This window comes from Schistocerca piceifrons, chromosome 2 (genome assembly GCF_021461385.2).
Source record: "Schistocerca piceifrons isolate TAMUIC-IGC-003096 chromosome 2, iqSchPice1.1, whole genome shotgun sequence".
In the NCBI taxonomy this organism is placed as follows: domain Eukaryota; kingdom Metazoa; phylum Arthropoda; class Insecta; order Orthoptera; family Acrididae; genus Schistocerca; species Schistocerca piceifrons.
This window is the reverse complement of record NC_060139.1, coordinates 847,600,349-847,625,418: the sequence shown is the minus strand read 5'-3', so window position 1 is coordinate 847,625,418 and position 25,070 is coordinate 847,600,349. Positions and strand designations below refer to the sequence as shown.

The window sequence follows — 25,070 nt, the reverse complement described above, 5'->3', positions numbered from 1 at the left end:
AGCCTCCTGTGTTTTCCGCCAACTCTCTAAGCTGGTCCGCAACTCTTTGTCTTTGTTAAAATTCTGTCCTCATAGACAGCGGTTGTTGTGATTAGAGGGAGTCGCGTCCGGGTTTGTGATGGGTGATCGAATACTTCCCATTGAAAACACTGCAGGAGCATCTTTATTGTCCCTGCAGTGTGTGGCCGAGTATTGTCATGAAGAAGGAAATGTATGACAGTTACATTACGTGAGGTTGCATGAAACCAGGCGAAATCTCTCGACGGGCACCTATAGTTGGAGGGAGATACTATTTTCTAGACATCTTTACGCGCCTACTGTGCACTCGAAACTGCAAAATGCAACGTGACGTTATCGATGAGCGTAACAGAGACACTGGCAGCAGATCTGTGCAGAGTTTCATCGGTTTTTCAGTGCGGTTTCCATTTCACGACTGATCTGGATACCCCTCTTACATATCTGTGAGAGGGGAAGGAAGCGACAATTACTGAATGATAACAGCACATGATCTACAGCACGCTGCAGGTTAAGCGTCTCAGTGGACCGTCGGTTGCCTGTATGCCTTGCATAATACGCAGTCAGTTATTGTTCAGTATCTATATTGTGTGGCCCACTAAAGACATGTAACTCTTTGTTTCACAGTGAGTAATACATACTGTGAGGTACCTGAATCCGAATATCCAATGCATGCAGTTCCCTTTGCAATTTTCCATCGGAAACTGACTGGGGCTGCCTGCATTCACTGGTAGCAGCAGGTGCTGAAGTGTTTAAAACCAGTTATCATGACGAGGCGTGACACTCATTTCCGGCTCCAGTCAACCAGGGTCTTTTTACGATCGCTGTTCTAATGCTACATTGCACGGCAGCAAGTGGTAGGCCATTCCTTGTAGGCGCGTTGAACAGTCCGGGTCGATGCCCCAATGGTTCAAGCGGCTCTGAGCACTATGGGACTTAACATCTGAGGTTATCAGTCCCCTAGAACTTAGAACTACCTAAACCTAACTAATCTAAGGACATCACACACATCCATGCCCGAGGCAAGATTCGAACCTGCGACCGTAGCAGCAGCGCGGTACCGGACTGAAGCGCCTAGAACCGCTCGGCCACAGCGGCCGGATCGATGCCCCAAATCGAGCTTCCAGTGTGGTATTGAGCGTATCCAAACGCGACAGCTCATTTCCGCAATTACTGTGTCACGTCTGCACGTCGACGAATCTTACTCTGCTGATTTAGCGCAACCGACTGGCACATACTTCACTGCTGTGTTTTGCGTCACCGGTGGCGGGTCTGCTATCGTTTGTACACTTTCTAAGCGCTCCAAAGCGAGTGGTGTGCTCTTTTAATATGAGTGACGTCAGATGAGCTTAACTTAGTAATAAACCTCAAAACATTCGTGACAAATGTGCCAGCTAAGTTTCAGAAGTTGAGACTGGTGCCACGTAGGCACAGCTACACTTATGACTATGAGTGTATTTACGAAATGGTATCAGCAGAGCCTGTTGTCCAAAACGAGATGGACTACACAATAATCACTACATTTCCTACAACCCTTCAAGACTTTTGTTTATGCCAAGTATGTATTGCTGTACAGTGAGTTCACGCCAAAGACGTGCACGTGGCTTGGAGGCGCTGCTGGTCAGCTAGGAGGCTGGGCGGTGGCCTCTTTGTGACTGGTGGCGAACAGCTGAGGTCATGACACTCCGCACCGCTGCTGCCATCGCCGTGGCCGCCCTGTGCGTGACCTCCGTAGCCGCGGTCGTGGGCGGGCTGGACCAGCGCATCCGCTGCGGCTGCCGCGTGGTCGGCTTCGGCCACGTGCAGATAGACATCGGCTGCGGCTACAGCAAGGTCAGCAGTCTCACAAGTGTCCGGCGCTTCACTGGACAAGCGTCTACATGAAAATTTAAGGCCGTATTGACAGTTGATCGATCGTGACTGTTTGGGAAATGCGGAAAGTTTTTCAGGGGCCGCTGCCAGTCACAAAATTATCTGTACAATTAATTTAATTTTTTAATAAAGTAATGTGTTCCGAGGTACAAACCTCATCTTCAGGTTACATGGCGATACATAAATATTTAGCCGACCGTGGTGGCCGTGCGGTTCTAGGCGCTGCAGTCCGGAACCACGGGACTGCTACGGTCGCAGGTTCGAATCCTGCCTCGGGCATGGATGTGTGTGATGACCTTAGTTTAGTTAGGTTTAAGTAGTTCTAAGTTCTAGGGGACTGATGACCTAAGATGTTAAGTCCCATAGTGCTCAGAGCCATTTGAACCATTTTGAACCATTTGAACATAAATATTTAACAGAAGTGTACATATAATAGCGAAGTTGTTCTGTACAATCTTGGCAGGTTGTATAGTCATCCTGTGGACAAAGTGAAAGATAAATAAATAAATGTAAATGTCGTGTTACTAGGGCCTTCCATGGGGTAGACCGTTCGCTGGGTGCAAGTCTTTCGATTTGACGCCACTTCGGCGACTTGCGTGGCGATGGGGATGAAATGATGATGATTAGGACAACACAGCACCCAGTACCTGAGAGAACAAAATCTACGACCCAGCCGGGAATCGAAACCGGGCCCTTAGGATTGACATTCTGTCGCGCTGACCACTCAGGTGCCGGTGCCGAACAGTGAAGGATAATCTAATATGAAGGAATACTACCTTCTTTTGATGGTGAGCTTTTTACCTCATTCTTTTAAAATAATCAAACTTTTTCAGACTGAAATTTTCACACAGCAACGATGTGGATGGTGATGAGAAACTTCCTACCAGATTAACACTGTATGCCGGACCGAGGCTACAACTCGCGACCTTTATCTTTTCTGGTCAAGTGCTCTGCCGACTGAGCAACCTGAGCACGACTCACGACCTCACCTCACAGCTTTACTTCCACCAGTACCTCGCCTTCTACCTTCCAAGCTTCACAAGCGTTCTCCTACAAACCTCGCAGAACTATCACTCCTGGAAGTTCGCCTGTAAGGTTCGCAGGAGAACGCTTGTGAAGTTCCGAAGGTAGGACATGAGGTACTTTGTGCCTGAGGTAAATCTGTGAGGAGGGGTCGTGCGACGTACTTCGGTAGCTCAGTCGGCAGCAGTGCAGATCTATAGCAATGTTCGCCGCACGGCAGCGGCTACGCACCGCCGGCTCCTACACCAGACACATGCTCTGATACGAGACACCAAATTGCGTCGCATGGCTATGCTCCTCAGAACACGTTATGTCAAGTCTCCAAACTGAACTGTTTTGCACATGTCCTTCCCTTGCCGGTTGTGATGGCCGACAGATTTCAAGCAGCATATGGACATTTCGTGATCGCCGGCCTTGCTTTTAAAGTCCGATACGCCACCCTGACACTACCGTAGCGGGCGGGAGGTATCGGTTTCATTCATGTCTATAAGCGTGTGCGATCGCTTTATCTCAACACTATGCGTCGCACGTGGATCTCCACCCACGCCGCTCTGACGGGCACCCTGATAACTGAAGTGGCACCACACTCTCTGCATCCCCCGGTTTCTGTAAGACACAATTCACCGGCACTCGTCCACTTCTTTAGTACCTCTGCTACTTAGGGTCAGACCTTCCGACGACACGGGTGCCCAGCAGGAAAGACTATTATCGCCTCTATCAACAGTAGCAACCTATCAGTACGGTCGCACACAGACATCCTGAAATTGCCTGGAACACTGTCTGGCGAGCGGTACAGAGGCCTTTTCTACCTACGACGGTGCGTCCATTGTGGTACGTGGCTGTGAATCAGAACTTCGCTAATCGTCAGAGGCTACATTCCATTCATCTGATTGACGAGCCCTTGTGTCCGACATGCTCAGTCGTTGACTCGGATGCATACCGTCTGACTTGCGCCGCGACCAGCGTATGCTGGCTACTGACGCACCTCATGCTGGCATTACTATTGCGGTGATTGCCGGAGTCTATCTCCCCTGATGACATATTGCGTCCCGACGGCGTATGCTTTCCATCGACCAGGACGAACGCCGTTAACTGACTAAAAGACATGGCCCTTTACTACGTATTTTGCAATGCTCACAAAGGCACACTCGACTTTTGGTCCCTACTGATGACGACACATGCAGCTTTCACCCGCCACCCGAAGTACAGAACCCGTTTCGAAAATTGTGTAGGTTCAATAATTGCGGATCCTCCTGCTCACTGGGGCGTTCCGGGTATGAGACGCTGAAAATGAAGAAGGATCCTCGAGCATATTGATCCTCTACGGACGGAATAGGGGGGAACCCCTCCCAACAGACGAGAAGACGACTCGGACCCTTTGCTACGGCAGCTGTAGGATATTTTTTTATGAAACAAAATTAAATCCATAAATACAATAGAAAATAAATAAAGATTAAAAAAAGAAATTTAAACATTGTAAAAATTGAATAAATAAATAAATAAATGAAAAAACATAGACACTCCCGCTACATCCTCTCTCTGATCCTTCGATCGTAGAACGCGTTGCTTGGGCATGGCGGCGGGATGCCCAGGTCTCGGGTGTCGACCCTTGCGCCATCCGCCGTCCTGATCCTGCAGCGGTTCCTAATATTTTAAAAAAATAAAGGTCGGTAGAGCACTTGGCCGCGAAAGGCAAGGGTCTGGAGTTCGAGTCTCGGTTAGGGACACAGTTTTAATATCTCAGGAAGTTTCAGTCACTCATTCTGTTCATATGAAACGGCTGTCCTTTTGTGGTGCGTTTAGTTGCCTCCATTGATTTGGTTCCTTCGTTCTTGTTAACCACTGTTCATAAAGTTACAAAGGACGCCAAGATTATTTCAATTTAACCATCGATGTGTCTATCCTGGTGTAGTCAGATGTGCAGAAGACATTGCAGGTTACTGACAGACAGAAGTAGGAGTTATTTGACTGATGTCAAGGCAGACATTTCAGTCCTTGTGTTCAATAGTCCAAAGGCCCTGTTACACGTCCACCCACATTAACGTTCGACGTCAACGTCCCTTAGCAATCGCAGACAGCAGGTGGTGGCACTATCAGTGGAGAGTGTGTCGGGGGACGCAGCGGAACACAGTGCTGCCATTGTCGTAATGCGGAAACGGAGCGATTTATAAGACGTTCAAACGGGCATGATCATTGCCTTTCGGGACAACGGCCCAGTCATTTACGAAACGGCTAACTCTGTAAACTGTTGACATGCTGCTGCGGTTAGAGTATACTGTGCATGGCAAAGTGGCGCTATCAGAAACCGGCGTCGAGGCAACTCTGTTGCACCAAGGGGCGTAGATGACAGGGGTGAACGACGGCAGTGGATGTGTGGATAACAGAATAGACGTGCAACTGTTACGCAACTGACCGCCCGGATGAACCACGGGGCTACGAACAGTGTCTCCTCAACGACCGTTCAGCAAATATTACTGCTAATGGGCATCCGGAGCGTGCAACTAGTTCATCCACCAATGCTGATTCCTGTTCTTCGGCGACGAAGGCTGGAGTTTGCTTGCACGCCAAAACCGCAAATGGACTTCTACTGCGTAGTGACAGACGGCCTTTTCAGACTAATCACGTTTATGGTCCATCAGACAGATGGCCGTCGCTGTGTACAGCGTGAAAGATCTGAAAGCTGACACCCTGCATCAATCATCGGATGGGTCCAAGCCGGACGGTGGAGCGTTACGACCTGGGGTATGTTTACGTGGTATTCTTTGGGTGATCTCGTCTCTCTGGAAGGAAAAGTGGAAGAACACGAGCATGCATCCATCCTTGGGGACAACGTCCATCTTTACGTGCAGTTTGTTTTTCCTCAGCATGATGAAATCTACCAGCAGGAAAATGCAACAATTTTTCAGTTTTATGTTACGTGGGACTGCTCTATTTTTCTCAAATTTTAAAGGGTAACTTTTCTCAAAGAGAAAATGGAAAAGAGCTGCACAGGATTAGTCAGTAAGAAATTCTGAAGAACTATAGCAAATTTCAGAAACTGCGAAACAATGCTTTTGACTGAAGAGGCGGAAAACGGCCTACCTCTATCTACCTGTTAGGCATTTCTGGCCACGGCAGTGACAGGAGCGCAGGAGAGAAGGTAGGTCGCCCGGCGGAGGCGTTTCGACAGTGTCATAAACGCCCATTGTGTTTACAGCCGGCGTCCATAAAAATCCACGAGTTCCCATGTTTGTATTGGACTGGACGCTATAGATGGAGTCATTAGGTGGTATCGTCCCTTTGCCTGCCGAGTTCTTGGGAAGAATTTTATGATGGAACGTAACATTTGTGGTGACTCTGAAATGATCTCTGTCGGGACACAAAAGCACTTCTCTTGGTTGAGCCAAGGCTCCTGATCAGACATTCTGTAACGTTCGACCCTTCAGGATAATGATCTCTGTGTTGTTCACTTTAGGCCTAAAAGAAAACTATCAAACATGCCGTCTAAAGTGGCCGTGGGAAACACAATTCGGAAGGATAAAGTCTTTTCCTCCCAGCGCCGACATTTACGAGTCAGGGATTGACTACTTCTCTAGCAGGGAAAAGAATGTTATTAACTTTGGTTAGTATTGGTCGGGAGGCTGAGGATACTAGCTAGAGGGGAGACGTGTCGCTGGTGTAGTCGTATGACTGGCACGAAAGCCGTGTGGGAGCGGTTGCATTGGTGCCCTTTCCGAGTTTACCGAGTTTTGATGGAAAAGTGATGTGTGGAGAAAAGTTTCATATCATTCAGACTGTGGTCTGGACAGGAAATTCTAGTCTTGACTCTGTTTATGAGTGGATTTCACCTGGGATACTCACCCTGAACGTGACTTCCCACTAGCACTGATCTTAACACTAAGCCGTCCGGCGACACCACAACAGTGTCGTGCGTGAAATAGCGGTCAATGGCCGGCGACACCGCAGTGGTGTCGTGTGCATAGTATCGCACAGTGGTCGGCGACACTACAGTGGTGTCGTGTGCGTAGTATCGCTCAGTGGCCAGCGACAGCACGTTAGTATGTTTTGCATTCTGTTGGTGTTTTGTTTAGGTAACAATAAATTACACACGTCAACAAGTGTTTTGTTTTAATAGTACTTGTGCCCTTTCATCATGGTGGACGAAAGAGATAATAGGATTACTTACGATGAATGGGCGGACATCTTGTCTGACGTTCCGGACGACTTGACCGATTGGAAAGAAGACATTAGATATCAAAATAATGAAAGCGAAGCAGAATCGCAGGAAGAGAGCGAAATACGTCCAAGAAGAATTCGCTGAACGCTACGGTTGCTAACTGATTCGGCTGAATCAGACGAAGAACACAGTGCACAGTGGTCAGACTTTGATTTGCTGAGAACCAATAATAAACTTGAAGGATTCCCAGGTCCAAACATATTTCCCAACGATACACAGAACGTCGAGGATATCGTACAATTATATGTTGGGAACGATCTATTTGAACATATTAGCAACGAAACCAACAAGTACTATAGTCAAAATTGCAATAGAAGAAAACTGAATTAAGAAAATGTCAAATTTGTCGACGTTACGGGACTCGAACTTAGAAAATGGTTTGGGCTTGCTGTCCTTATGGGAACTGTAGAAAAAAAAGCAAGGATCGATTATTATAGGTCAACGAATCCGTCGACAGACACACCGATATTTCGCAAAACGATAACCCGCAACCGATTCAGACAAATATTATAATTTTTACATTTTTCCGACAGCAACAGTAAACCGGATAATGCCGACCGGCTTGTCAAAGTACAATTCGTAATTGATTGTTTTTCCAAAAAATTTACACAAACGTTTAATCCAAGTCAAAACATCTCAATTGATGAAGGAATGATACCGTGGCGTGGACGGTTAAAATTTAAAGTTTACAATCTGTTAAAAATTACGAAATACAGCATACTCATTCGGATGCTGTGTGATTCGAGTACGGGATACATTTCTTCATTCAAGGTATATTACGGCGCTGGATAGCCTTTGGGAAAAATAGTGATGGAACTATTGACTCCTTCTGATGCAAAGTGGAATCACCTCTGCATGGATAATTATTATAACAGTGTAGAACTTGCAGAGAAGTTACTAGAAAAGAAAATTCAAGTTTGTGGAACGATACGGCAAAATAGAGGATTTACGGAAAATTAAAGCGGGCAAAAGTCAATGTATCTGAAGCTTGTTATCAACGGAAAGGTGACAAGCGGCCTGCGACAAGGCAAGTAATCCGACTTAGCGCTGCCGGCGCCAAGCGGACGTGCGGACGGCAAAGTGTTAAGTGGGGAGCCTGCGGTGTACCGACAGTTTGATTCTCAATCATCTCTGACAACTCGCTGGGCCGAGGACAACCTCATTTGTATAGTATTGCCGCTTCGACGTTTGATTTCCTTGTGCGTACTGCCGTAGAAGTGAGATTGACCCATGTGTGGCCGGCAAAGGGGAATGTCACACGATGGAATCTGCTAAGACGCCAGGGCTCCCTTAGAGAGTAATTGCGATCCGTTGACAGATCGCCTGCCTACGACTTTGCATACTTCGTGCCCGCGGTAACGAATTACAGGTGCCGCTCATCGCTGCTCTGCCGCCGCTTACTCAGCGACCGTCACCCCCGGGACAGCGCTATGCATCGAGAGAGGGGTATAGAGTTGCTGCTCCGACTTGTTAGGTCAAACAGAATCACCGTGTCGCCACTTGTCCTCAGCTGCACCGATGTAGAGTAACTTTTGTGTATACAAAATCCGTCAAAGTCTATTCAGCATTAGATACTCTCAGATTGCGTTATCCATGTTCTGAGCCAGGGTAAATAGCTTACATAGATAAACCTTAGTCTTTGCCAACCAAACGCCACCCAGTGGAATGGTAATTATGTGTTGCTTCTCTTCATGATTAATTTGTCATCTCTCTTAAAGTGTGTTGTTTGTTCTATTTTATGATTAATACACTCATGTTAAGAAATTAAAAAAACTGCTAGAGATAGGACGTTCATATTCACAGGACATGTGCGTTATTATGTTCAGCAGATATTAGCACTTCAGTCGCTTCGGTTCAGCATGTGTCCTATTGCCAAGCAGACAGAGGGTCCGCCATGCGTCATGAGCCAGGCGTGTATAAGGCGCGAATGGCGTAATGTGGTAAAGCCATTCAAGCTGCATTCACCTGGTTCCGAAATTCATCTGTTGTGGTTGGCACTGGCCCGCAGTGCAGTACCTATTGTTTCACCATGTCCCACACATTTTCGATTGGTGACAAGTCTGGTGATTTAGCTGGCCAGGACAAAAGAGTGACATCCTGTTACACCAAGAATGCACATAATCGTGCAGCAACATGTGATCGTGCATTGTTTTGCTGAAAAATGGCGTCTGGGGTGTTGTTCAGAGAGGGTATGGCTACGGGTCGCAGGATGTTATTGACGTAGGTCACAGCGGTCACAGTGCCCTGGGCACACACCAACGTGATTTGTGGTTGTACCCAATAGCAACCCACACCGTAAGGCCTTGACTTGGTTCAAAATGGTTCAAATGGGTCTGAGCACTATGGAACTTAACATCTGTGGTCATCAGTCCCCTAGAACTTAGAACTACTTAAACCTAACTAACATAAGGACATCATACACATCCATGCCCGAGGCAGGATTCGAACCTGCGACCATAGCGGTCACGCGGTTGCAGACTGAAGCGCTTAGAACCGCACCCTTGACTTGGTGATGTATGTATTGTGCGAATGCAGTCACTGAGAAGCCGCTCCCCCTGTGTACAACGAACCAAAGAGCACCCAAACAAACAGAAACTGGTTCCCTCCTAAAACACTATCTGATGCCATTACTATCCCCAGTGAGTCGTTCCATACACCATTGCCATTCGTCAAAGCTAGGCGGAGAAGTGAACAACGCGCACTTAACCCATGCCATAATAGATGGCTACGGATTGTCAACCCTGATGATGTACGGTGTGTTACACTGTTCCGTTGTTGCGACAGAGCCGAGGAGGACGCAGATCTGTCCTGCAATGCCGTTCGGATGAGACGTCGATCTTCTCGGGGGCTGGTCTTGGTGGTACGACGTCTTCCATCTCGTCGTCTTTTGCTATCTTCCGTGAACCATTCTGCACACAGCCGTTGAACACACTTCGCCCCACATGAGTAACAATTTTCCGGATGGATGCTTCATATTCTCTCATACCAATTTTGCCCCCTCTTTCAAACTCAGTAATTTGACGGTACGGTTCGTGCCTACATCTGCGAGGCATACTGCACGTCTGTTCAACTCACACTGATCCATTATCTTCGGCTTATAGCAACAGCGAGAGACGCAGGCACATCTTACCGATAGGTGGTGTTGCGTCGTGATATCGAAGCTAATCTTGAACCCGCGGTCCGACATTGTTCCAATGCTAATCATTTTTGCAGAACATACTACCGCACATGTCCTGTGAATATGAATGTCCTATCTCTAGTTGTTCAAGGTGTTCCATTTTTTTATAAACACGAGTGTAAATATTGCCATTTTTATAAGAGATTAAACCCGTAATGGTATATTAATCACCCTTCACTAATTGAATAGAATAATGTCAGGGCCATAATTTTATTAATTTTTCTCAGAATTCAATTTTTATTTAAGATTTTGATAAAAGTGATATCTCCAATGCAGGGTAGCAATGGTGATTGCTGTTACAGGGCAGATTTAATTTAGGAGACGCATGGAACCTGCAGTCGTCTGTAGTCTTTCAGATCAAAGCGCAGGACCAGTGTACTTTAGCAATTGCATTGTAGAATTAAGCTGGCTGAAGGATAGCGATACTTTTGTTACTCAAAAGAGTTTTTCCTTTGTATATAGAATTAGTTGGGATTTAAAGTTACAACTGTTCTTTCCAAAACTCGTTCTGCCACCTTAGCAAAATTAAATAAACGTCATATTTACGAAATTTGAAACGACTGCGAAATGATGTGAAAATATTTCTATCGTAAGGAAATTTTCGTGCTGATTCTAAAACTGGTCTAAATTTTTGCAATTGTGTAATATTCACGAAGATATGGAGAATTCAATATTATAATTCATATTTTATTAATAATAATGCAGCTGCTGTGTTTGGGTTGCAGATGTATTTATAGAAATGTATTTGTAGAACTTGATCTTTTGACCTCTAACATTAGTTGAACAAACGTTAGTTATGAAAGCAGTCGTTAACCGAATTTTAATATTATACCACAGTTTCCATCGTTTATACATGATTTTCCATGAAACTTATTATCCCATTATGATCTACAATTGTAATAGATGCTTAGTTCATGGTAGCAAAACGGAACCCGATGAATTTAACGAGCTTGAACATTCTAAATATGGAATTCTTACAGCAATCCCAAACAAAATTTAGAAGGACTGTGTGGTATTTATGGAATCATCAAGCAAACAGCAATGCTGTGCTGTTGTTATAAATATATCTTGTGAATGAAAACAGAATTTACGTGATAACAATTTGCAATTTGGATTAGGGTTAAAGAGTCTGTGGCTAGCGTTCCAATCGAACTTTGCTTCCATAATCGATAATCGATATTTATTCGTATATTATAACTCAGCGTGCAAATAATACAAAGTCGACAGAGGAATTCTAATCTTTATCGTTGGATAATAGAAACATAGTATGGAGAGCCACATGTCTTTTATGACAAAACGATTGCTTATACAGCAGTGTGGCCAGTAAAGCTACCACTTTATTAGTCATGCAAGCCTCTTTTTTGTTAAGTCCTATATAGGCACTAATATTTTAGTTGTAGTCTTTTATCACATTAAGCTGCAATGTATCTCTGTGTTTCAGGCAAATGCTTACTCGCACGGAAGAGAAGGGAGGAACATTACCTGCAGGAAAGGTAAATGCATTCTCAACATTACGACACCAACTTGTATGGTTATTCATCTTAACAAATTGCAGATACTAACTACTGGTTTGTAATGTGAGTGCGGCTGTGGAACACCGATTTTATCACTGAGGGATAAGTGGTATTCTGGTGAAACTGTTACATCAGAGGTTGTAAGCAACTGTCTAGATATAAGGAATCGAAAACAACTTTTCCTTGGTTCAAAAAATGTCATGCACTTTTCTTTAAACAGACTTTCAAAACGCAAGATGACCTAATGAATAAAACAGCGGCCTCACATCCAGGAGGAGGGCAGCTCAACTCTCCACCTGGCCAACCTCTTTTAGATTCTGTGTTATTCGCTTAAGGCAATGACACGGTCACTTTCCTGTCCTATCCTTTCTCAATCCGAGCTGTGTGTGTAAAATGTGTATGAAATCTTATGGGACTTAACTGCTAAGGTCATCAGTCCCTAAGCTTACACAGTACTTAACCTAAATAAATGATCCTAAGGACAAACACACACACCCATGCCTGAGGGAGGACTCGAACCTCCGCCGGGATCAGCTGCACAGTCCATGACTACAGCGCCTTAGAAATCCGAGCTGCTGCTCCAGCTATAAATAGTCCTTGATGGGACATTAATCCCTGATTTTCTTCGCTTCATATTCATAACATTCCCACTAGGCATTCCAACGTAAGTTTTCTCTTATTTTTTCTAAATTGCATAAGGCAAATGCCACGATTTTTCCTTTGCAATGGAAGTGGCCGCGTTCTTTCCTCACCCTTATGTAATAACAGCTTCTGCTCTGTATCTAATGACCATCATGTCGACGGAACGCGAAAACCTAACGTACCTCGTTTATGTTTTAAGGTAGTCTCCGTAATAATTACAAACATAGTAAAAGATAATATTAGGTGAGAATGCTTCATCCACGAAGTTTTTGCACCCAGAATGGCATAAAAAAAACGAACATTCACAAAGAAGTGATTTAACAGCTACAAATACTGCTAAATGATGTAGAAAACGAACAGTTACTTGTGTACATAGTTCCCTTGTTTAACATCCTACACACAACAATACCTCAGTGTTAATAAATGTGTCCTACAATACTCCTATCAGGCTAAATCAGAAATCATATGTCAGTCATACGCGCTATGTCAAACTGAAAAGGTCCTGGAAATTGCCTTATGAATTAGAAATGGGTTGGCCATCTGTATAAATATATTTAAATCAACACAAAAGTTGTGATGGATTTTCTATAACGGAATACGAATGTGCATTCGTCCATATATCAAAGCCGAAGTGTTGTCGCAGCTCTATAGACGAGTATTGTTACGCCTGCAACCGTTTGCACTTCGCAGTTGAGAGCTGGCAACAGTGCTACCAGCCGTCAGTGATTCTTTTCCACTGACTCTACTGTATATGGGTTGCACAAATTTCTCTAGATTTGTTACCGTTATTGTCAGCACTCGTACGACTTTTCGTCCGGTACGTAATCTTTTTTACAGCTGCTTAGCAGACGGAATGCAGTCCAGATCATACAAAAAATGTTAATGATACTATGACCTTAGAATTTATATCTGCTTTGTAACTCATCAACATAGAAACTCAATATGATTTGCTAAGAAGGTGGAAACAGATTGATACATTATTAATATTTTGGTGTGATACGAACACCAAATAAACTATTATCAAATCTAAAAGGAACAATCTGTTCGGAGCCCTTAACAAATGAATGAGAACGGCACATCGTTTTGAAAATTGCGTAACCGCTGCGGAAGTCTGCAACCTGTGTGCAATGGAAAGTATTTCAAAACTGGATGTTAGATAAGCCTGTCTCCTACATAGGCGAATTCTTCCACTAGAGTGTAATTCCCAACAACAAGACGCTAATCTCCAACTACTCTTCAGCACCTTCCTCTTTGCTCTGTTTATGCTTTAGTCATATTCTGTGCAAGGTGAGGTGTCCATTCCTCTCAACAGGTTTTCTGGGTTTTCGTTACAGCCATTGGCATTCTGTCTATTCCCCTTGCACACTCATGCTTTTTCCGAAATTTTCTTTTACCCCCTGTTTTGCTTCTTGTATATACAAACTGTACAATGATTGTGGAATAATAGTGGTAACTTACCATCCCTACAAAGATTATAAATTGATTATACTATTGGTCGTCTCTGTACAATGTTCTACGAATTGTGAATGTCTTATTTTGCCATACAATGACAATGGCTTCTTCTAAATCCACAAATACTATGAAAATACTGATATTTCTTCAATCTGCCTCCCTTTCTAAGTGCAGTGTCAAGTTACATACTGGTACTCATATCACTGGCACCTTTCCCCTACCTCAAATTCAATAGATATGTGTACATTAACTCTTAAATTATTGTTCCTATTATTCCAAGTACTCGCCTTCTTTGGTAATGTGATGATTATGGTTTTCTGGAAATTTGATGTTATAATGGGTTCATAGATTTTTTCTTTTTTCTTTACCCAACCCAGATAGCCAACTGCTTCCTACATCTCCCGCAGTTTTCTACAATTACGAATGTGTTTCGCTGATACCACGAGATTTGTCAGAATCCGTATCATTAAGCACTGTGTGTAATTCTGGCCTTATTTGACCTATTTCTTGCACATCAAGGATCTCTTCTCCTATCATACTTTGGCATAGCTCTTCTCTGCCTTACAAACCATCAATGTACTCTTGCCATACATCTCCTGTGTTTAACAGACACTGGACTCTAACCAGACTATTACCCCGTTAGTCTAGTTGAGTTCAGGCACCGAGCAGACATTACAGCAAAACTCGCAGCACATAAAGAAGACGGGTAGGCCTATCGTCGTAATAATGTTCACAAAATCGAAACAGTCACTCCTAAAAACACATGGAAGCACATCAACAATTTAAAAAAATTCTAATCCTAGAGCGAGCTGAGTTTGACACTGAGGGCCTATGGTTCTATAGCGCTATAAGTATCCACTGAGCCAATATATGAAGCTGACATCCAGCCGAAATTTGATGCTGAGCTGCTAGTGCAGAGATAATACAGAGTGACTGGAAAAGATTCATCCTATTTCAAAGAACTGTATCTACTATATCAATGAAGATACAACCTTCGGGTGAATTTGACTCACAATGATTTCATTTTCAAAGCGAACATTCACTTTAACAAGGTTACATCTTTTATGTATATACATATACAAACTTTGAATATTTTTTGCAACCAAGTGAAGGATCAAAGTTTTCAATTATCTTTCACACTTCCACTAGAGCAGGCTCGTCCAAACTGTGCCCCTCTTTCGCCTCAATCTGTTGCTCACAGAGTCGAAGAAATGGCCTCAGATATGGAGCAGCAATTAATGGAGAGAGCGACAAACTACATTTCACTTTCTATCGCTCTTGACGAGTCAGCGGACGTTGCGGACATATCTCAGCTCGTCATATTCATTCGAGGTGTCGACGACAATCTGCGTGTCACCGAAGACTTTCTCTATCTTATACCATTAAAAGACACAACCATGGGTTTGGATATTTTTCTAGCCGTGGAAAACGTGTTAGAGTCAATGGGTTTAAAATGGGAACGCCTGATCAGTGTAATAAGGGATGGAGCCCCTGCGCTACGAGGGATACGTACTGGATTGCTGAGTTACGTGAGGTCAAAAATGGCTGAAATTGGCTGTTCCTTATTCACGACAGTCCATTGTCTGATACACCAGAAGGCTCTTTGTGCGAAGATTGTCAACGTAAAAAATGTTATGGTCACAGCTCTTCGAATGGCTAATTATCTTCTCTCGCATGGACTCACACATCACCAATTTAAAGAATTTCTGGCTGATATCGAAGCAGAATACCCGGACATCCCCTACCACACCGAAGTAAGATGGCTGAGCAAAGGAAAGGTGCTTCATCGGTTTTTCTCCTTGAGGGGCGAAATAAATACCTTCTTTTAAATGAAAGGACGTCCAGAAGAATTACTTTGTGATCTTAAGTGGATGGCGAATTTGGCTTTTTTGAGTGACCTTACTGGTCATTTAAATACTTTGAACATTTCACCCCAACGCGAAAATCACTATGTCGTTGATTTAGTGCAGACGATTGAAGCATTTAAAAAAAAAAACTTATTTTGTGGGAAAAACAATTGCCCGAGAAGATTTGTGGACACTTTCCTGCACTAGACAGCGTTAAAGAAGATGTGGATTTTTCAGATTATGTTGCAATCATTTACGAATTACAAGAACGGTTTCAAAACAGATTTTTAGAGATAAGTGAGCTTCAATCGGCCTTAGATATATTTGTTTGCCAGTTTTCCCCTCGACATAGGACGTCTCACAAGTGCTTCAACTAGAGCTGGTTGACCTGCGGTGCCATATCCGCCTGAAGGACCACTTTCTCATGTGTAAAACTTTGGATTACTTTTAGAGCTGTCTTCAACGAGAGAAATCTCCACTTTTGCACAAGCACGCGGCCTAAGTTCTCTCAATGTTTGGTTCCACGTATATCTGTGAGCGCTTTTTCTCTCTTTTAAAGTTTGCTAAAACTAAGAATCGTTCATTGCTTGGCGATAAAAATTTGAGTAATTCTTTGAGGTTATCAGTCTCAGGGACTATTGTGCCAAACATCGACAAAACCGTTTCCTCGAAAAAGAAAAAAGTGTAAAATGTTAATTGTTTTCTTTAACAATGTTGACTGTAAGAATTAAAGAGATTTATAACCTTAATTCTATTTTGTAATATGTTATCAAACTTGGTCGGTTAAAATTATTACGTACAAAACAGCAAACTAAGGATCCGATTTCTAAACTCTGAAAAAAAAAAAGATGTGGCCCGAAGTATAACAAAAAATATTTACTTGTAACTGGTAACAGTAAGAATGAGACTCTATATCCCTTACATAAAGTTATTTCTAAAATAGAATATTTATCACTCTATTTAATTTAAGAAACTGATATATTTTTCAGAAGACGCCTATTGCACCTATGACGAGTGTGCATGTGCAGTACTAATAGAAAGAGCCTGTGGGTCAGAAAACAACTAAGATGTTCTTCGATTCTCGTTTTGGATATTGTTGTCTAAAGCTTCGCGTAGTAATTCTGCCACATGAACATTAGTTGTTACCTAAACGGTAAATGGTATGCTTGTTTTACCCTTCATCGGCCTCTTTTACAGAGGTGCGCTTCCTCTGTTATTTTGTTTGCATTGGATCTGACTGCGGGACAGTCCACCGCAGAGCAGTGGTGTGCGGTCTCTCTCTCTCTCTCTCTCTCTCTCTCTCTCTCTCTCTCCCCTATGCCGACACTAGCGACAGACGGTCGCGGACGGGGCGCTGAACTACACTGCCTGGCGCCCACGGGGCGCGGGCGCGCATCCGGGCGCAGTTCTTGGATGAGCCTGCACTAGACTCATGACAAACATTCAGACGATAGTCAGACTGGTCCCTTATTTTTGCGAGCATATTTGGTGATACTGCATTCATTACTGTGGCAATATGGCGATGTGGTCTCCCCAAAGTTACTTGTTGGAAGGGGGGTAATAACGACGGAATGTTTTACTAACTCTCACCAAAAAAGTAAGATACCGTTGGGATAGGCGAACATGGAGACAATGGCGCTATGCGAGATCCGCTCGCCCTTGCGGCCGAACCACCAACGAGGCAGCTTACTGTTAGAAATTGCTCTTACACCCAGGTGCCAATATAGAGGTGCTTTCTAATGTTGAAAACTGAAATTTTTTGCATGTTGTGGCAGTTTTGAAGAGGCAGATCTACATTACATCCAGGTAAACGACTACTGCGACCGTCTCTTCTGCAAAAAACACACGGCCGTAAAGGTTTTCGCGGGAAACCGTGCGAAACACAGGAAGCTTCGCAGAGTCTCTATTTCGTACTCGACTATGTAGCTTAGCTATGTCGTTTCCCACGACCTTAGGCTGTAGCGGGTGGTTCAATTTTCCACTTAAATGGAGGGTAGCCTCATCACATTAAACACGAAAGGAAATTACACTACTGGCCATTAAAATTGCTACACCAAGAAGAAATGCAGATGATAAACGGATATTCATTGGACAAATATATTATACTAGAACTGACATGTGATTACATTTTCACGCAATTTGGGTGCATAGATCCTGAGAAATCTGTACCCAGAACAACCACCTCTGGCCGTAATAACGGCCTTGACACGCCTGAGCATTGAGTCAACAGAGCTTGGATGGCGTGTACAGGTACAGCTGCCCATGCAGCTTCAACGCGATACCACAGTTCATCAAGAGTAGTGACTGGCGTATTGTGACGAGCAAGTTGCTCGGTCACCATTGACCAGACGTTTTCAATTGGTGAGAGATCTGGAGAATGTGCTGGCCAGGGCAGAAGTCTAACATTTTCTGTATCCCGAATGGCCCGTACAGGACCTGCAACATGCCGTCGTGCATTATCCTGATGAAATGGACGGTTTCGCAGAGATCAAATGGAGGGTAGAGCAACGGGTCGTAACACATCTGAAATGTAACGTCCACTGTTCACAGTGCCGTCAATGCGAACAAGAGGTGACCGACACGTGTAACCAATGGCACCCCATACCACCACGTCGGCTGATACGCCAGTATGGTGATGACGAATACACTCGTCCAATGTGCGTTCACCGAGATGTCGCCAAACAAGGATGCGACCATCATGACGCTGTAAACAGAACCTGGATTCATCCGAAAAAATGACGTTTTGCCATTCGCGCACCCAGGTTCGTCGTCGAGTACACTATCGCAGGCGCTCCTGTCTGTGATGCAGCGTCAAAGGTAACCGCAGCCATGGTCTGCGAGCTGATAGTCCATGCTACAGCAAACGTCGTCGAACTGTTCGTGCAGATGGTTGTTGGCTTGCGAACGTCCCCATCTGTTGACTCAGGGATCGAGACGTGGCTGCACGATCCGTTACAGCCATGCGGATAAGGTGCCTGTCATCTCGACTGCTAGTGATACGAGGCCGTTGGGATCCAGCACGGCGCTCCGTGTTACCCTCCTGAAAGCACCGATTGCATATTCTGCTAACAGTCATTGGATCTCGACCAACGCGAGCCGCAATGTCGCGATACGATAAACCGCAATCGCGATAGGCTTCAATCCGACCTTTATCAAAGTCGGAAACGTGATAGTACGCATTTCTCCTCCTTACACGAGGCATCACAACAACGTTTCACCAGGCTTCGCCGGTCAATTGCTGCTTGTGTATGAGAAATCGGTTGGATACTTTCCTTATGTCAGCACATTGTAGGTGTCGCCAGAGGCGCCAACCTTGTGTGAATACTCTGAAAAGCTAATCATTTGCATATACAGCATCTTCTTCCTGTCGGTTAAATTTCGCGTCTGTAGCACGTCATCTTCGTGGTGTAGCAATTTAAATGGGCAGTAGTGTATTATCTTTCCATGCTGTTGTTTAACCCTGTTGTATAACAATAGGTACCTTGAAACTGCTGATGCTGTCACTGAATGCTTTGAACTGCACGAGGCTCAGTGGTGTGTGCTCCACGAAAATTTTAAAGGCAAAGTTGTAGCTGAATTGAACCTATTCAGGAGAAAACGGAAAACGGTTTTTGTTGTTCTGCTATTCCCGTAGCACAATGGGTAACTAACGATAGAGCCAGCAAGCTAGCTGCACGAGGGTTGTTCCTGCTGGAAACCTTACGAACCAGACACTTAGAACTGTCGCCGAGGTAAAGTTCATAGTCCTATTCATATTTTAAAATTCGCCGCTAGTTTATATCTTCTTTCATGTGGAAGATATAATGTTGTGCATTTGGACTCTCTGTATATAGAGTGACGTATGAGAGTAGCTGGCGTGGTCTGTGTGTGGTGCAGAGGAGACGGCATTCATCCCCCGCGGCTACGAGCTGCTGGCCGGCGTGGGCGTGTACAAGGTGCACCGCGCGGCCGCCGACCAGGGGGCGGCGGCCTCCCGCTGCTGGCTGGAGGGCGGCCAGCTGACGGTGCCCGCAGACCCGGCGGAGGCGGACGCACTGGCGGCGCTGCTGAGGCGCGCGCACGTCGCCGCCGCGCTCACCGCCATCACGGACCGCGGCAACGAGGGCCACTTCATGTCCAACCTAGGTAACTCGCACCGGCACTTCGTGAACGACATACATTACCTGATCAGAAGTATCCACATACCTATAAATTCACATTAACGTGGGGTGTGTCCATCCTTTGCCTTGACGAAAGCTTGAACTCCGCTGTGGACACTATCAGTAGGATGTCTGAATGTCTGTGGAGGAACGGCAGCCCAATCGTCCTCAACAGCAAAACCATAGAACTTAGTAACGTTGACGCTGGCACCTGGAAAAGATCCTAACTCAGCCCAGAGACGTTCCTTTGGGTTCTGATCCAGATTCTCAGCGGGCCACTTGGATGATACCTGTCGTCTTTTACTACGGCAAGGTTCTGGTAAGATCCGATACGCAAAATATCTCTTTACTGGCTCCCTACCGAGCGAGGTGGCGCAGTGGTTAGCATACTGGCCTCGCATTCGGGAGGACGACGGTTCAATCCCGTCTCCAGCCATCCTGATTTAGGTTTTCCGTGATTTCCCTAAATCCTTTCAGGCAAATGCCGGGATGGTTCCGTTGAAAGGGCACGGCCGATTTCCTTCCCCGTCCTCCCCTAACCCCAGCTTGCGCTCCGTCTCTAATGACCTCGTTGTCGACGGGACGTTAAACACTAATCTCCTCCTCCTCCTACTGGCTCCCTAACTCCCAGAAGTGACTATGCAATTAGAGGCTACGTTTCCTTGCCTGCAACAAGTACCAGACACAAAATTTATGATTAGTGGGCCAAATTTATTTAAATATTAATTAATTAAACTGAAAAATCGCCACCTCACAGATCTTTTGATAATTTAATGAAACACCAGTCCAATAATCATGATAAATTTTATTAAAACAGTGTTAAGTGGAGGTGAAAACTGACTGATTTTAAGGATCCTGACTAAGGAGCGGAATAGCACTGTGAGATGTAATAGTAAAGAATTTAACAATAATTCACAGTAACACACATACACAGAAGTTAAAATACAGTTACTTGAGATGCTAGCGCGTGCATCTACTCATGGCACATTATACAACGCAGCATCTGAACCGACACATGTGGGGCAAGACTGCTAAATTACTGGATACGATTTATCAAGATCACAGACACCACGTTCACCTTGGTCACTCACATAACGAAAGAGAGAATTTAGAAAAAAACTTCCCTAACCCACATGTAAGCCCACTGGGTCATAGCGCGACTGTCTTTAACGGTCAATTTTAGAGAACAAAGTCCACATCTAAAATACCGTACAACTCCGTAATTTTGAAAACAAATTTACTAAACTGTAACACATCTACTCCACTCATGAAACTGAGGCTTCAGTTTCGAACACGAGAGGTGCATTACAGCATTATGAAATGTGGGAATTAAATACAAATTGAACGGTAAATCAAAGAAAATTTAGCACAAGCATTCCACAAAGTAACAACACATTCATACACAATACGCTAAATTAACTAAAGCAGTAAAACATGTGGTGTCACCGCTCGCCCACGCCAAGTTACATTTGCACAAAAGATCTCATCTAATAAACTGAATGCTACTGAAATTAACACCGTTCCCTGATTGAATTAGTTGTTGCGGCATTTTATCAATGCCACGCACCAGAGTGACTACCGGGAACTCAAACAAACCTTTCACACATTTCAGCTCCGCAAACAGAGATGCTGCTCAGAGCATCCGTACTCACCGGCGTCCTATGGAAGAGTAACCTGATCGTCTACCCCGACTAGGGCCCAGAGAGCGTAAGCGGTTTCTACCTGTACCAACCTCACAATGGGTGCTGACCATTCGCCACTAATGCCTGTCTGACCCAACGTAGCAGTATTCTAAACTCTACACAGTGATTGGCTACAACGATAATAACATTCATAGAACCATGTAGCGGCTCAAATAAAGTCATTACACAGTCCACTTTAGGAATCTTGCTGTCCACACACTACTGCCTCCCAGACAACGCTTTATCACCGGCTGAAATTACATGCTGATGCAAACAACCATCACTTCTGATTGTTCCTCCATTGGACCCAATTCATAATGCTGTAAAATGTGTTCATATTCTGCCGTATTACGAGTTATTTTTGCTATGCTCTAAAACAAAAACAGAAAAAAGATGCACCACGAATTAATTATCCAAATGAGACGGAAATCAGTAGATGTGTTGTACATGTATACGTAAACAAATCACTACACTTTTAAAACAATGGATGATTTATTCAACAGCAGGAGCTCCACAAATTGAGTAATCAATAACGCGCTGGTGCACCTCTAGCCCTTATGTAAGCAGTTATTCAGCTTCACATTAATTAATAGGCTTGTTGGAAGACCTTCTGAGGAATATCGTTCCAAATTCTGTCCAATTGACGATTTAGATCTTCATAATCACGAGCCATCCATAACGCTCGGAACGTTCTCAATTGGGGAGAGATCCAGCGACCTTGAACTCCAAAACAGGGCTTGGCAAGCACGAAGACAGGCGGTAGAAACTCTCACCTTGTGCAGACGGGCATTATACTGCTGAAATGTAAGCCCAGGGTGGCTTAATGAAGAGTAACTAAACGGGGCTTAGAATATCATCGACGTACCGCTGCACTGTGTGTTTGTGGGGGATGGGGGTGGAGCGGGCGGGGGGTGGGGGTGCAGATGACAACCAAAGGGGTCCTGCTATGAAATGAAATGTTACCCTACACCATAGCTCCTGGTTGTCAGGTCGTATTCCGGGAGCCAATTTTGTATCCCACTACTTTACGGGCTCTCTAGACACCACTTCGGCCTATAATCTCATTCATTGGAACATAATAGTCGTCAGCAATGAATGCCGCTTCGAAGTGAGCCCCGATGACATGCAAGGACGCCCCAGACAGCGGTAGAATACCAACCTGACTGTCGCTCACTGTACGGCCTGAAACCAGAACTGATGGTCTTTGGTGCCAATTCATTTCATAGCAGGAGTCCTTTGATTGTCGTCCACGGCATCCTTACAGCACAGAAGTACATCGACAATATTTTACGCTCCGTTTTTTTGTCCTTCATGGAAAGCCATCCAGGGTTTACATTTCATCAAGATAATGTCTACCTGCATGCGGCTTCAGTTTCTGTTGCCTGTCTACATGTTTTATAAATCCCACCTTGGCCATCAAGACTGCCGGTTCTCTCCCCAACTCAAAACGTTCGGAGCGTTATGGGCAGGGATTTCCAAGCAGCTTGAGATTTTGACTAGCTAATGCGCCAGTTGGACAGAATTTGGCACGATATCATTCAGGAGGACATACAACAGCCCTGTCAATCAATGCCAAGCCGAATAACTGCTTGCATAAAGGCTAGAGAAGGACCAACATGTTATAGACTTAACCAATTAGTGAAGCTCATTCTCTTGAACAAATTATAAAACTTTTCTGAAATCCTAATCATTCGTCTGTACGTGTACATCACGTCTTCTGATTTCTGCTCCATTCTGCTAATTCCCTCACGTTGTATCTTTTTTATCTTAGAGCGTATTTCAGGGCTAGTTAACTAATATAGTTAGCAAATGCTGGGAGATTTAGTTCAGGCCCCTGCTGTATGATATCTTCTCAGATCGATGACATTCTCTTGGCCCATCTGAGTTCGTGTAACCCGTTGTTGAACTGTAGACGTGATCACCCAGAATAAGCCCGAGCCAGTCGATTCAAGTTTCACCATTTCCTCTGTACTTCACTGCTGGCATTACACATGGCCAGTAACGTTCTTCAGGCATCTGACAATCTCAAACCCCTCCATCAGTTTGCCACGAGTCATCAGTTCAAACCTCTAGTTACCAGTCATCCACTGGCGTCGCTTAGTGCTGACAACAGAAATGTTTGTCTTATGAAGAGCTACTCGACCGTTGTACCCCGTTGTCGTAGCTGACCGTGTAACTCATGAGTGGTTTCTTTGATTTCATACTGTTTTTTATAACCACCTTCTGCAATATTCAACGATCCCTCTCCAATGGTGCATGAGGTCAGTCCGTTCTTGGTTTGGCTGTAGTTATTCTTTCGCGTTCCCACTACACAGTCAGATCACTAATAGTCGATTTGGGCAGCTTTAGAAGAACTGTGTCATTCCTGGTGAACAAGTTAGTCAGGTGACATTCAGTGATTTAGTCCACGATCGACGTCACTGAGCTCTCCCGACCAACCCATTCACTAGGGATCTGGTTCAGACTTGCGGGGCGGTACACAGTTTTGACTTGCCACGTACAGTCATCGCAACATCCATCTAGCGAATCGTGCTGCGAACTACAAACCAAGAGTTCTGCTCAATGGACAAACGTTAAGGTACAATCCTTTCCCAAAATATCTCGGAATCACTCTAGATAGAACCCTGGGCTACAAAGAGCACATCACCAAGCTTTCTCATGAAGTTGTTGCAAGGAACAACATACTACATAAGCTGAGTGGTACCACCTGGGGAACCTCTGCTGACTGTCTGTGTTTAGATGGCATCAGTCTTGTGTACTCTGCTGCTGAGTACTGTGCACCTGTCTGGTTGGAAAGTGTACATGTGAAGAAGGTAGACGAAAACTGAACGACACAATGCGCTAAATTACTGGTTCCATCAAATCAACCCCATGCCACTGGTTACCTGTATTGAGTCACATCCCTCCACCTCACTTAAGGTGGAAACAAGCTCTACTGAGGGAGGCCAAGAGACTCCCTGCATCACCCTCTCTACCACTGCCCCAGGAATTCAGTCATCCACCACAGCAACGATTGCGATCAAGAAGACTAGCAAGTGTTACAGCAAGATCTAAATGAAAGCTGCAAGCATGAATAGTCAACAAAAACATTGGGAACAAGAGCCCATCACCTTGATCCCACGAAGAAGACAAATGTTTTTGACCTACCGAGGAACCTTTGGTGCCGTCTCAACAGGTTAAGGACTGGACATGGTTGTTGTAGCTAATCCAGGTACAAATGGGGCTGGATCAGTTCACCAATGAGTGAATGTAATCAAGAAGAGCAGACAATTGAGCATCTAGTCCAACGCTGTCCATTTCATTCATACCCTGTAACTCCCGACGACTTGTTCACTCTCACACCTAGCTTAATTAATTGGTTGAAAAACACGGACTTTAAGGTTTAATCTGGTCTTATATCATATGTAAATTGTATAGAATCACTTGCTTTATATCAACTGTATATTGCAAAAAATCACCATACTATTAAATAAATCGCGACAAATACTCG

At 44.5% G+C, this 25,070-nt stretch overlaps 1 protein-coding gene across 1 annotated transcript in view; it reads left to right on the top strand.

Moving 5' to 3' along the window:
* Positions 1-25,070, top strand: part of LOC124776682 — an 86,359-nt gene that overhangs the window by 33,285 nt on the left and 28,004 nt on the right. The window contains exons 3-5 of the mRNA XM_047251785.1: positions 1,592-1,848; positions 11,746-11,797; positions 19,636-19,884. Coding sequence (XP_047107741.1) covers positions 1,693-1,848; positions 11,746-11,797; positions 19,636-19,884 — 457 coding nt within the window. The 5' untranslated portion in view covers positions 1,592-1,692. The remainder of the gene's footprint in view (positions 1-1,591; positions 1,849-11,745; positions 11,798-19,635; positions 19,885-25,070) is intronic.